The 15,259-nt window shown below is 38.2% G+C and overlaps 1 protein-coding gene across 1 annotated transcript in view; it reads right to left on the reverse strand.

Annotated features, from left to right (window-relative positions):
* The window catches only part of eys (eyes shut homolog), a 425,152-nt gene that overhangs the window by 313,357 nt on the left and 96,536 nt on the right, over positions 1-15,259 (reverse strand). The window contains exon 12 of the mRNA XM_041789003.1: positions 10,300-10,404. Coding sequence (XP_041644937.1) covers positions 10,300-10,404 — 105 coding nt within the window. The remainder of the gene's footprint in view (positions 1-10,299; positions 10,405-15,259) is intronic.

Below are 15,259 nucleotides of genomic sequence, written 5' to 3' on the forward strand. Positions count from 1 at the left end.
AATGTCATATAACCAATTCTAAGCATCATGCTTGCATACAGATAAATAAATCCATTTTACACTCAAAATGTGTCCTTTTTCTTACTCATCTTTGAGTTAGCATAGTAAGTTTATCACCAGACAAACCCATCTCAGCTAGCATATCAAATTACCCTCTAAAAGGTAGCTGTAAACTGTTGACTGTAGACATCATGGCAGTAGTTGAATACACATGTGCTATGCTTAATCTAACTAGATAGACAGACTGTTTCATACACTACTGCTAAAAAGTTTGGGATCACTTGGATTTTGTTTTGGTTTTCCATGGACACTCATGAAATTAGTCTGAAGAGGAAATACAGCAAATGAACTGGACATGCTGACACTGTCATAGGTAGAAATACAGATTTTTATGAAAAATGCCCTTTAAACTTTGCCTTCATAGAAAAAAACACCTTTTGCAGCAATTACAGCCGACTTTAAGCATTCTAGCTGTCAGGTTTTCAAGGTCATCTGATGAGATTTCACCCCATGATTACAGGAGAATTTCCCACAAGATGGGCTGGCTCGATGGAGTCTTCCTTCGTAATGAACAACAGCTCAATAGGGTTCAGATCTGAAGACTGTGCTGGCCACTCCATTGCAATCTGGCTGGCTATTTTGTAGACATTTTGGAGGTGTGTTTTGGGTCGTTGTCCTGTTGTAGGATGAAACTGGTCCCAAGCAAGTGCTGTTCACTGGGTATGGCAAGGCACTGCAAAACCCTGTAATAGCTTCCACGCTTCACAAATCTCATATTCTACCACCTCCAAAGCCCCCCAGACCATCAAGCTGCCTCCACCTCGCTTGACTGATGGTTTTAAGCGCTGTTCTGGCATCTTTTCATTTGTTCTGCATCTCACAAATGTTATTCTGTTTGATCCAAAGACCTCAAACTTGGACTCATCCATGCACAACACCTTCTTCTGGTCTTCCAGTGTCCAGTCTTTTTGCTCCCTTTTTAGTAAAATGGTTTTTAGCTGTGCAACATGATTGACTTGGATTAGCAACCATACTAGGAGACTGATGCAGAGGACTGATGGTTGCTGATAACTGTTTGTACACTGCATGAAAATGTTATTCTTTGAGAAACAAAGAAACTTGCCTTTTGAGCAGTAGTGTATATCCATTGCATGGGATCTTTCACATCTATCTGGGAAAGGCAGAACCTTTCAAAAACTTCTTGAAAGAAAGTTGGACCAACGTTCTCTCTGTCGCATTCACTATGGGCAAATCAGAGCCACAGGACAAAGTGGGCACAGGTGCCAAGTGCTAATAAGTAAACTACATAGCGTAAGCTGAACAGGCAGGTGCTGTCATTTACAAGCGGTGGAGCCAGTTGGTGAATAAAAATAATACTGAAGCCAGAAATGCTTTTACTGCTGTTTAGTCAAATGAGGTCCAGTTCTGATGAAAACCACCCGGCCTACAGCTACAGCCAAGCGAATCTTCACTAGTGGCAGCCGTAACGAATAAACCATATCTGTAATTTCTGCAAACTCATGCCAAGGCCGAGGGGTAAAAGAGCAGAAACCTTTTTCCACCTAGAAAAGATTTCCGTGCTCTTTGCACTTCTTTAACAGAGAAATGTTGTCCACTTCAGATAATACAGCTGCTACAGCTGCATGAGCTATCCAGCAGCAGTCGTCGTTGAACGGCTTGCAGTACAACCAAACCACACCCATAGCTACCGCCTTGTTCTGCTAAAAATGATTCTGGATGGCTTGGTAATTTTTCAGACCGGGCACAAATGTTTCAGGTTAAAGCTTTGCAAGATGGATGTGCCTGATGACGGACACAAAATCTGGCAAATCCATCTGCTTTGCAAGGTTAACACATTAAAAAAGGTTGCATGCAACAGGCCATAGAAGCTAGCCTAGTCATTTTGCACATAAGATGTAATTCTTCAATGTTTCTTACAAGACAGTATGGTTCTTTGGCTTCTCATATACTTCTTGCTACCCTTTTGAGACAACAAATGCATGTTGTCTTTGTCTCCTGCATTGCACTGCCATTGGGCAGTCAGCCTGTATTCAGTGGAACGCCATGTTGGAGAGCATTAAGAACAGTGATTCTATCAGCAGCTTAAAAAACAAACTGGAAATCTACAGAAACTCTGTAACCATTAAATTTATGCAGCTGCTTTCAGTTGGTTTCATACCAAACCATTTTTGTGGTATTGGCTCTGGTCTTCTTATCCGTCTAGGTTTGTAAAATGTAGATTTCTATTCTATCCAATCAGCTGTTAAGATGTAATCAAATTTTAACTGTATGCAGATTGTCAGCCACATTGCAAAATTTCATCTTGATGAATGGCACTACAAAAAAAATATTGAAATCAAATGGCACCAACTACACGGTCATTATGTTGACTCATTTATGACAGGATTCTCAAAATCCTCCAAAAACATGTCTGCCATGTTGCTAATTAGCATGACTGCCAATCACATTGGGTGTTTTGTTACAGATCCAGATGCAGATTCAACATGTGTGTTTTCTGTCAGACTGCTCAGCCTTGGCTTGAGGACCCAAAGGCAGATTTTAACATTTATGTTTAATGATTGTAGAAATACTGTAATGATGTAAGCTTAAAGGAAACCAACATAAGAGTGAAAAATAGAGATGATCTGTGTAAGGAGAAGCAAGCAACATTGGCAGGCCATCCCTTTCAACGATTTACTGAGAAGATAAAGTAATCAAATACATCTGTCTATAAATCCGTCATTGAAGTAAAAACAGTGATGGGAGTTTTACTGACACATTGGTGTTCTGTTTTTGCCCAAATCTAATTGGAGCAAAATGCAGAAACGTAATAAGGGCAGATTATCTACTGAGATGCATTTACAGCAGCCATAATGTCATAAAAAGACACCATGTAACAGGTGCTGCACATGTTTCCAGGCAGTAAATGTTTTAATGACTTCAGCTGCATTTGTGATGATTTATCGTTCAGCTGAGGGGGATGTACAGAGGGCTGAAATGCAAAGTGACAGCTCAGCATTTGGGGTATTGATTTGAGTACATCAAATTAAAACAAAAAATATCAAAGAAAAATATCCAGTGTAACCTTTGCTGTTTAACCTTGGACTGCCTGTGGATAACTTCAAAACAGCTTGAATTTTGCAACAGAAATGAGTCAGCCAGTGTACACATCAATTCCACTAATTTCAAGGTCAAGTTTTGGACAACCTTCAAATTCTTCATAACCTTTAATCAGTACAACCCAAGACCCAAGATTTTACGAGCCAATTAACGATAATAGTTTATAAGAATACAAAAATTTTATCACAAAGACCTTCAAACCGTCATGATAAAGGACTTCTGAATATCAGAAAAGGAACAGATTTTTAGATGTAATTAACTCCATTAAAATATGACATCCTTCTCACTATTCACTGCTTACATTAATGCTGATGCACCACGCTACTGCTGCTGGCAAAGCTTCACCTCCTCCACCCCAGCCTCCTCTTTTATAGCATAAAGCTTGCTGCACCCTCATATTCAGATTCACGATATGGATTAATTGCTTCTGAACTAATTTCATTGTTTTCATTATGCATTTTTATAAATGTATCTATCCATATAGGAGTTTTTAGCAATGTGCTCCCTGGAAAGTCAAAGCATGCTGCTTGACTCCCCCTTTTCAGCAGAGCCTTCTCTGCCAAGTGAAACTTTATATTTTGCAATAAAATGGTTAAATGTATGACGACAGTGTCCCTCACTGAAATGTAGATTACTCCTCAATAATGGTGCATGCCCACCGTGTCATATCTGTTAGAATATCTGTTTAAAAAAAATCACGTCAGAATCACAAATATTAATTTCTGTAAGTCTTCAAGAATCAGTAGTTCCAAATGTTCTTTCATGCATCCTGCGTGCATTTTCAAAAGCAGACAGTTTAAGCACAGCAAACCTGCTGGTGTCTTCCTCCTTACACTGTGTCCACCTTCCCTGATACACAAATGCAGTGGGAGGATGTGTGGCTCATAAGCTGCGCTGTTAGCATTAGCAATGCTAGCTCTTAGCATCTGTAATGTTTACATTACTGTGTCTGACATACTGACAAACTGCCTGCACTGTCCATGGATCATGAGTAACTCAGCCAATCCCATTTTAACAAAAGAACAATTTTAAGACTCACTGAGGATTCTACAAGAGGATTCTAAGAGGAAGCCTTCACTAAGTTTGCCAAACTAAAGTAATGTAGCCTACTTCAGGAGAAGTTCGTTAGCCAAGTTCACATCATACATACGTGATCACCTAGATTTAAATTAAGCAGAGCAAAAGCAAGCAACTGCTGACTGACAACAGTAATAATATAAATAATCTATCACCTATTTCATGTAAAAGACCAGTGTTATGGTTTAACAAGTGACCGTGCTGACTGGTGACAAGGCATGAAATCCATCTTTGTTCATCTCAATAACATAACCTCATTAAATGTAGATCTTCTAAATGCATTTTTGACACAATAGGATATTCTTAGTTTTTTAACAACAACTACCACAACCACCGACACATTCAGCAGTAAAGTCACCGGTTGATATGGTCACTTGTAAGACCACAATATCTGCTCTCCTCAACAGTGGGGGCTTCAGATTTATGATCATTTTTTTCCAATGACAAAATTCTAATAGAAACTTTTCTAAATTATGCCCACACATTTTACTCATATATACTATTTTTGCAATTTAAGCTCAAATAAGTGTTATCTTTCTTTCAGGTATTACTTCGTGTTTTTACATTAATGTAATAAGCTATTAAAAATCTTGCAAAAAGGGAAAATAATGCATTATCTTGAACACATTTTATTAACTTCTTAATGTCATATAATAATTTAGAGCTTCTAAGTGCACAGCAGACTGGAGTAGATGCTGAATCACCTCATTAGAAGAAAAAGGGAATGTGTTGTGAATCTGGAGTTGGTTTGAATCAAAAATTGATTCTGAATCATATTATGACCCCCAGAATTGAAATCAGATCGATTCACATATCTAATATCTATTTTCATGCTGATTGGCCCATAATGAATGTAACAGACAGAACGCTTGCAGAGTTTTTTCCTGAATGGTTCTGCTCTTCCAAAACCAAGTATGGACTGTTGCCCAGATGGATACGAAATATCCCATGCATTGGATTTATGAAACAGTCTGATGTGTCAGGTTATTCATTTTGCTGCTAGTTCCTGATATCTGTATTCATAGCTTTCAGTCACATGACTGGTGCAGAGGCCTGGAGGGCAAAAATATCCCTGACCACTATTTGGAGCTGTGGTACCAGGATTTCTATTCTCCATCTTTTTAAAACAATGCATGTTTACATCCCATGATAATTGCAGAAAAAAACTGAGATATTCATTTAAATTGTATGTTGCGACCACTTTGAACCCTTGTAAGTTTCTGAGGCAGTAAGAGACTCCCTTTAAAAAAATCTGCAGCAGGAGTGGAGATCCTTCCCCTTGCACAGCCGCCAGGGCAAAAGTCGACAAAGTAATGACAGCTTTATGTATTTTTGAAGTTTTTAGTTAATAATGTTCGGCATGAGAAGTAAAGGGCAAGACATTCACTATCAAAGCATAGGTCAGTGCTAATCAGCTAACATTGGCTAGTTAAAGCTATCACTGTTAACATTCAGTCAGTGTTTTGTGGCAGTCATTAAAGTCAAAAGGATGTAAAATTTTGCATAAGCTATTGTCCATCGTAACTAAGTGAGAGAGCAGAGTATGTCATTGCATTGATCTGCTATTCATTCCTTCTGGACATTATTTCTCTGATGGATTTTGCAGAAGAAAAACCTGGTCTTGTTTCCTGATTGGTTAGACTGGTTAGTGCAGTGGTTCCCAAACTGTTCCTGTAGTATCCCAATTTAGCAAATAAAAATATTTCCAGGCCCCTCAACCCTCAATGTAGATATTAACGTGTAAAACTATGTAAAGGTAGGACAAACACATTACGACTTTCGCAAACAAATTATCTTGTTTTTTGGGGGGGAATTTACTACAACGTAAAAACCTCTTAATTCTGTAAAAATAACAACAACCATAACTTTGAATAGAGTTTTAAACATCTGACTCTCTGAAGGTAAACAATTCCATGAAAATAAAAACTCGATCAACATCTTGTGAGAATTAATCTCTCAGTCCTGAAGTAATCTCAGTGACTACAGTGGGCTTATTTGGTGCTACAGATCTTCTCAAGTCTTGGGTGCATTTGTAAGGCTGTCACTCAGCTAAATTTCAGTGTCCAGCTTTGATTTTTTTTTTTTTTTGTATTGATTGAGGCATCAGCAGATAACCTATCTCACATGGGTAGGATCTTCCAAGAGGGAGGAGTGCGGCCAGGGCTCTCCTGCCTAGTACGGATATTCCTTTTCAACTCCAATCCAAAATACAGACAATGGCTGAATCCCAATTCTCCCCTTAAATCTCAATCTTACCCTCAAGCTCAACCCTCAGTCTTAACTTGCTCCTCAAAACCAAGTGTAAGGGCCATCTTGTTACTTAGAAATGGGACACCCCTTAATAGCAGTTATGATTTAAGACTGTAGAGGGCAGTAATGTGCCAAAACTGTGTAGTCTGTCGATTCAGAGGAAGAAGAAGAAGAATGAGAACATGTTAATATTCAACCAAATAACATGTATAAACACCACAACCACAGACATGTTCAGCTGAAAGTCACCATATAACAGAGCCATTAGCTGACGTGAAACACCAGTTGTAACGATGGCTTGTCCACAGTGGCACAGTTACTGGCTTAAGATCGTAAAAATAAAAGTAAATGTTATGCTACAAAAAGGCAAATAATCCATGAAATATCATTAAACTAAGATATAGGAGTGGTTTTCGTCATTTTAGATCTCTATTAACAAAGAAATTTACATTTGTAGCTTGATTTCTTCCCCGCATTCGCCGCCATCTTTCTTTGATTGATAACCCTCAATACCAACGGAGCTCCAGGAAGATCTCAAAATGAGGGAGATAAAGCCCCAAACTCGCCCCTCAACTCAACTCTCAGGAGAATTGGGACAGCCCTCACACTTCGCAGGAACACCCATTTTGAGACTGAGGGTTAAGATTGAGGGTTAAGGGGAGAATTGGGATTCAGCCAATGTCATGGACTTGAACTACAAACACTTGGTTGAAGACACTGAAGAGACATCAATTCCACACCTCCATCCCCCGATTTATACTTTGTACTGTTCTTTTGTCTTCATGGTGTGGATATTTAGATATATTTAGATGTTATCAAACTCATTTTTATATTCAAAGTAATATTAGCGCTTCAAAATGTGCACATGACTGAGTTTTCTCAAATGCATGAGCAAAAATACTTGATGATGCAAACAATGAAACTACAGCAAGGCTTTGGTTGCCCCTGACATTTAAGCATTTTCAACTGATTTTAAACAGCATTTACCACAGTGCAATGTGTCTTCATCAAATATATGTCATGCCAAAGGAAATAGCCAATCTTTAGCTTCCTGTTGCAAACCTAATGAAAGCTATTTCTTTTATATTTTACTCTAAAATAATTTAAACATGATCGAGTAAAAAATAAGAGCATGGACATTCCAAACTTGAAAGAAAAAGATTTACAAAACAAACCTTTTGTTTCTGACAGTGTGTGCTGTAAATACCTGTGTACTGTGACTGTTCATTTTCAAATATTAGCCTGTAAAGCCTGCCCTGTGGATTTCAGTTGTTTGCAATTGAATGTGACATTGGACTTGTAATGCCAAGCGAGCCGGGCACTTTGACTCAGGCAATCAAGCAGTGATTAGGTGCTTCATAACCAGAGGGAATAGTAAAATCAGCCGCTCACTGAGGACCGTAACACCTCCATTTATTATGGAGTGATTGTGGATCCTTTGAGGAGCATATGCACTAAAATGTCCTACCTAGAGCACTATATAAGAAATAGCATCCCTTCATTAAAGAACAATGCTTAAAAATACAGCCCAGTCTAATCAGAGATGTTCTAATCAGAGCTGTACACTTATACTGAGATGCAAGCAGCTTCTACTGATGCTGATATTCCAGCCTTTGGCCATAAAACAAATACTTTACTCTAAAAACCTCATTGCCACCTAAACATGTGACTGTAGATCCATAAAAATACAGATGAGGCTCCTAGAGTCCAGAGCATATCGTTTGTTTTAAAGATACATTTTTCTGAGCTTTTACAGCTTTACTTGCCATATTAAAGGCATGTATTTGTGTATAATATTTAATTATATGAAAGTTTAACATTGATAAAAACAGTAAAATATAACCAAAAATCATTCTATTGTGTTATTTTATAATCTAGCACATATGAGTCCTGAGAAGTGCAACATATCCAATTTTATCCTGTCATATCAGAACTCAAGAAATCTATGTTGAAATCTATGTTGAATGAAAAATTCTTAAAAAACTCTTAAATAGTGTTTTGGAGCAAAAAGAATTCTTAAGAACAGTTGGGGAATGATGCCCACTATTCCTGATGCCTAATTTCAAGGGTTGGGTCAGCTTACTCACTAAATCATCTAACTACAGTCAGATTCAGAATGTCCTAAAACTAGATGAAAAAAATCATAACCATGAAAAAATATTGAAAGTCAGCATTTGTAACCAAACTGAGGGAGATGAAAATTATTCTCCCCCCTGGATGTTTTAGCCTGTTATTGATTTTATAAATCAGTTTTGGTCAATTTAATTTGACTATAAAAAAAAAAAAAAAACGTGTTAATTTCAAAACAGGTTTCTACAAAGTAAAGTCAATTTTATACAAATGTGTAATGTAAAATAAGTGACTATTTGATAGATGCACCTTTGGCTGCAATCACAGCGCTGAGTCTGTGTGGATAGGTCTTAATCATTCTTGCACATCTGGACACTGCAATTTTACTCCATTCTACTTTGCAAAACTGCTCAAGCTCTGTCAGGTTGCATGGGGATGGGGCGTGAACGGCCCTTTTTCAAGTCCAGCCACATTTTTTCTATTGCATTAAGGTCTTTGACTAATTTCTGTGTAACTTTTGTTGTATGCTTCAGGTCATTGTCGTGCTGGAAAATAAATCGTCCAAGCTGTCATTCTGTTGCAGACTAAATGAGATTGATATTCCATTATTTTGGCGCATTCATCATGCCCTCTAGCTTTAAAAACCCACAGCATGGTGGGGATGCTGTGTTTGGAGTGTCTGCAAAACAATGCATCTTGTCTGATGGCCAAAAAGCACCATTTTTGGTCTCATCAGACCGAAGAACTTTCTTCCACTTGACCATGGGGTCTCCCACATGCCTTTAAGGGAACTCTTGTCCAAATTTCATATGAGCTTTCTTCAACGGTGGCCTTCTCTTTGCCGCTCTCCCATAAAGCTTCAACTGGTGAAGAACCTGGACAACAGTTGCTGTATGCAGAGTCTCTCCCATCTGCTGAAGCTTGTAACTCCTTCATGTAGTCATAGGCGTCTTGGTGGCCTCTCTTGGCCACTCAGTTTTTTGGGGATGGCCTGATCTAGGCAGTTTTACACATGCTCCTTCCATCACCTGACTTAGACTTTTCAACAACCTTTTCTCTGACTTGCTTGAAGTGTTCTTTTGTCTTCATAGTGTAATGGTGGCAAGGAATACTGATTATCTTGTGACTAAACCTCTCAGACACAGGTGTCTTTATACTATATTCACTTGAGATGCATTCACTGCACTCAGTTTATTCCCATTTCACTTATAGTGAGACTACTAGCACCAGCTGGCTAGCCCTCTGTTGAATTAGGTCAGTCCCTTTAAAGGTGGCAAATATTTATCCGCTCACTTATTCTACCTTACATATTTTTGTTTTAAGATAGAAATCTGATTTCACTTTGACATGAAAGAGTTTTTTTTGCTGGTCCAAAAAAATCCAAAGTTTATTGACCATGATTGATTTAGAAAACCAATAATAGGGTAAACCACATATTAAGGTAGACGTTTTGCAGGCATATCAGGTATCATTCTGCTATCTATTCCCTTATGAACAGATGAACTTCTTCCTTATTTACCTATGAAAGTGGAAATGATGCAAAATGGATTTGATTCCTAACCTGCACGCCAAATCTCAGTTTATTACATAGTTTAAAAATACTTTCTTTGCTATTTTTAAGGCACATCTTGAACAAAAAATGAGAAATTATCAGAGTAAACAAAAAGCGTGCCCATATATTAGGAACAAACTTCATGTATTCCCATGGTACAGTATTCAGAAAATTAATGGCGTGATATTTTTGTAAACATGCTCAATATAACACAAGTATTTGCTACTTACCCAGTGGACAGTGACAAATGTATTCATTTATCAGATCTATACACGAGCCTCCATTTAGACAAGGCAGAGACCAGCAATCATTTACATTCACAGAGCAGGTCCTTCCTGCAGGGAAAAAGAGAGCAAAACAAACCCAGTCAATTCATTTATGTCACAGGGTGTACAGGTTAAAATATGTTTAGACTAATACACTTTCTGCCACTGTGGACATGTAGAAATGATTGGAAAATAAATTAAAGTTGCAATGTTGTAATAGGTGAATATTAATTGTAACCACGGCAACATTTACCACATATGCAGCACAAACCTCTTTCTCTCAGCTGTAATTTACACCTTGTTTGTTGCTGGCAGCTTTTTATTTCGCGGGGGAGTCTATTACGTCTAATTCAACAGCCTCAAAATGTGATGGAATGATTATGTGCTCAGCCTGACACATAAGAAAACGATGAATTTTAGTCTCCTCTGGGCCAGAGGTAGATGTAAAGCATTTTCAAGATTTTACAGACACATTTAGAGCCCCACTAGGTCGGGCCTCTGGCGATATTTGAGCCCTTTTAGTCGTCTATGAACCGGAGAGCTCATTGAGGACTAACAACCTGACAACCTCAGGCACTGCTCCTCTCTCTGCACTGCTGTCTCCAGCAAAGGTAATTGTACTTTTGCCATCATGACCCGACTCGCTGAAAGTGCTCTGCTAATCATGTACTCTAAGATCCCCACATAATTAAGGTAGCTGCTGACAGTACCTCCAGCCTAAATATACAGTACAAGCACACAGCCTGTGATAATGTGACAGTTTGTTATGACAGCATATATTCATGAATTTAACAGCTTACACATCACCGCACACTCTTTAATTTGGACCTTTCCATCACAAATGGTCAAGTCTTTTTAAACTAACACTCACATTCAGCCAGACCATCAAACTGCTTACATTTTTTATTATATATATTATTATATATAAACTTGTTATAACTTCAACTTCATGATCACATTTGACCTGCATTAGATGGACAATGAGATTCTTGCTGTTAAGTACTCATGCATATACAAGTACATCTCATTACATTATAATATCATGCAAAAGTTTTTTTTTTTTTTTCCATTTTTTTGATCGATGATTCTTGATGATGATGGCTTAAAGCTCACAAAATCACAAATCCACTACCTAAAATTATGGAAAAGTCCAATTTGCAAAGGCTTCCTGAGCCTCCATTCTCTCACTCTGGTTCAGTACACACAACCAGAATCATGGGGAAGACTGCTGACCTGACTGACGATAAGCCACAGACAGTCACTGTTGAAAGAGTAGGCCAGGGGTCATCAAGTACCTTTGAACAAGGGCCAGATTTAGTCTTGACAGAAACTCTAGGGGCCAGAATTTCAAACAAACAAAAATTAAATCATTTTTTTGGTCTGGTTAACAGATTATTGTAGTAGTATTTGTATCTTCTTTCAAAATGCAGGACATTTTTAGGCATTACCAGTGAGATCTATCCCTGTTTTCTATCATACAGCAGGCCACAAAAAGACAGGCCTGACAACAGAGTTGGCTGGGCCCCTGAAAGTCTCAGAGACTGGGCCCACCACAGATGAGATTTAACACCTATATTAACTCATTTTAACCCCTTTTTGCCTCTTTAACCCAATTTATGCCATGCTTTAACCCCTTTAGACCACCTTTCCTGCATGTTTTATTCCCTTTGTGCCACTCTTTAATCCATTTTTGCCACTTTTTACCTTTTTATTACATTTTTTCAACAATAGTTACAACTTTTAAACAATTTTTCCCACTTTTCACCCATTATTTGCCACTCTTTAACCCCCTTTTGCAGCTTTCCTGCCAATAATTTCCCTTTTTTGCCACTCTTGAACACCTTTTCACTAATTTGCCAGGTTATTTTTTCTGTATTTTCCAGTTTTAACCCATTTTTGATATTGTTTGCTTCTTTAACCCAATTTTTGTCATTCTTTAACCCATTAAAACCACTTTTCCTGCACGTTTTATTCCCTTTGTACCACTTTTTTTAATCCATTTTTGCCCATTTTTAACCCATTTTCATTACTTTTTTTTAACATCATTTGTAACCTATATGACACTCTTTGCCCCTTTTTCCCTCTGTAACCAATTTTTGCTGCATTTGAACCTCTTTCCACCACTTAATCTAGTCATTTTTCAGCACTTCTGCCAACCTTAACCCTATTTTTAAATATCTAATTACTAACTATGACAGTTAATTTCTGTAAAACAGATCAAATGTTAAGTCATTCTCAAACTATTTCGATATGAATTGATTGTGGGATGGATTTAACAGCTTCAGATATTTAAAGCCAAAGGATACTCTTAAAGCCACAGCATCTTCTTTTCCTCCTTTCTGAATTTTATGATCTTTCAGGGGCCGGACAAGAAGCTTTGGGGGGCCTGATATGGCCCCCAGGCTGCCAGTTGATGATCAGTGGAGTAGGCTGTTCTGAGAGGCTCTATCAAAACATATTCATGAAAACTGACTGGAAGCAAAAAGTGTCATAAGAAACGGTGCACAAGCGACACAGATGAGCTCAGCGTTCAGAGGACTGGCAAACAAAGCAGATTCAAGAAGCTTCACAAAGCTGACTGAGGCTGGAGTCTGTGGATCAAAAGCCATCACATATAGACGATGCAAGTGTGCATCTGCAAGTGCGAGTGTTGCATTCCTTGTGTCACAGATGTCATCAGCATCTCACCTGGGCTAAGGAGAAAAAAGATCTGGACTGCAGCTCAGAGGTTAAAAGTCCTTTTTCAGATGAAACTATATTTAGCATTTTATTTGTCCCAGAGTCTGGAGGAAGATCAGAGAGGCACAGAATCCAAGGTGCTTAAGGTCCACTGTTGTCAGTTTCCACAGGCAGTAATGGTTTGAGGAGCCATGTCATCTGCTGCTGTTGGTCCGCTTTGCTTTATCAAGTCTAAATTCAACACCATCAGCAGTCTACCAGGAGATTTTAAAGCATTTCATGCTTCTTTCTGCTGCAAAATTTATGGAGATTCTGATTTTGTTTCCAGCAGGACTTGGCACCTGCAGTGCTATCAGAGCAGCCCGGGCTTCATAACACCCCAGCAGTGCCACAGACTGATTGCTTCCATGCAGCAGCACACTGATGCAGAAATCTGTGCAAAAGGAGCTAAACTGATGCCATTCATAATTGTATGTGATCATTTCAAAAGTTAATCCAAAAACTGCTGTTATACATCTGCTCTCTCCTTTTATCAAATGTCATTTTAACATGACAGTTTTCCCACTCTTTTCTGGAGATCATTTTCCACAACATTATCAGAGTAACTACTATGACAGGAACATGCTGTGCCCTTTCACCAATATGTTCCTTTCTGTGGAAGCTTCATTTGAATGCAGATGGCTATAATCCTCAACTCAAATGAAAAAAACAAAAACGTTTTTAAGAAATAATTCAATTATCCCTGTGGTTGTATAACACTTGAAGTACAACACATTAATGGCATCATTACCATTTTTTTCCTCTTATCTGCCCTCTTATTTTTTTTAGGTCTTATTTCGTTTTAATCTGCTGTAGTAATCAACTGTTTCATTTTGGGCTTTATTCTTAAAATACTTTCTAAATAAAATTCACCACTATCATTATCATTCATTTATAACTCCAGTCCCTTCTTTTGGATGGACAATAATATCCATTTTTGCTTGACACCCACAACTAGAAACCAACAACCAGGGATGTAGCAATTCTATCAAAGATGCTAGGAGAGATCAGTTATTATTATCAACCATCAAATATTTTTAAATGAATGATTCCATCAATTAATCAGCTAAACAATAACGGACATGTCTACAGTCGCCATGGTTCAAATTATGCAGCTATCTATGGAGTTTATTCCTCGGTAGCGGCGCACCTCAGTTTGAGGCTATGACGTCATGCGTTTTGTTGCTCTGATTGGCCTGTAAAGATGTGACAGACAGAACATTTATCCAATCACCCTCCGAGTGCTGAAGAGCTGAGAGAGATGGACAGGAAAAGACAGATGAGAGGCTATAGTTCTGAGGCTGGAGACATATTTGATGTTTGACCTTAAATTAGCATGTGCCTGGGGATGCCATGAGCATTCTTGTAAATGTTCCTGCCTATATGCAACATGTGTTACTGAAGGATTACTCTGGAAGGCACACTAGAGAGCTCAGGCTATATACAAGCTCTGATATGTGGGATGTAACCCACAAACCTGGAGACACATAAAGAGGTTACTGTGATGTTACCAGAACATTCTGTGTTCTAACCAATAAGGAAGCTTAGATTACTGCTGGAATGATATACTATTGCTGAATATCAAACGTCCCCTCTTCGTGCATACTCTTGTTCACTATGCCATCTTGACCATTGTAGTTGACAGTCAAGGTAATGCATGTATCAATGTAATACTTAGGATAACAAATCCTACAAGAACTTATGTAGAGCAACTGAAATCTTCAGTAGGTCTGCAGATCAACTCAGCTTTGATTAGAGTCCATTAGATCCACAAGTTCTGCCTCTGTGAAATTTTGCCTTGTTTTCCTGGGAAATGCACCACAAGATTTGCTTCCACATATAGACATGGCAGAGCAGAAAGAGCTCTCACAATAGTATTCTATTTTCTAATTACAATGTTAAAACATATTCATCAGATATTTATTTAAATGAAAAACTGAACTCATGCAAAAAGCCATGGAGCACTGGACTGAAAGTCACCAGTTTAAACAGAGGACCCCAGGAGGAATAGCTGAAGCAAGTTGAATTTATAAATCAATCATGACCAGTATAAAAAATACAAAAAACGTTTTGATGCAAAGGTGAAAACAGATTTCTACAAAGTAATGCCAATTTAATAAAAGTATGTACAATAAGTGGCTGCATAAATATTTGCCCCCTTCAAGTCAGTATTTAGTAGAGTCACCTTTGGCTGCAATCACAGCAA

The sequence above is a fragment of the Cheilinus undulatus genome, linkage group 6 (genome assembly GCF_018320785.1).
Source record: "Cheilinus undulatus linkage group 6, ASM1832078v1, whole genome shotgun sequence".
NCBI classification, from domain to species: Eukaryota; Metazoa; Chordata; class Actinopteri; order Labriformes; family Labridae; genus Cheilinus; species Cheilinus undulatus.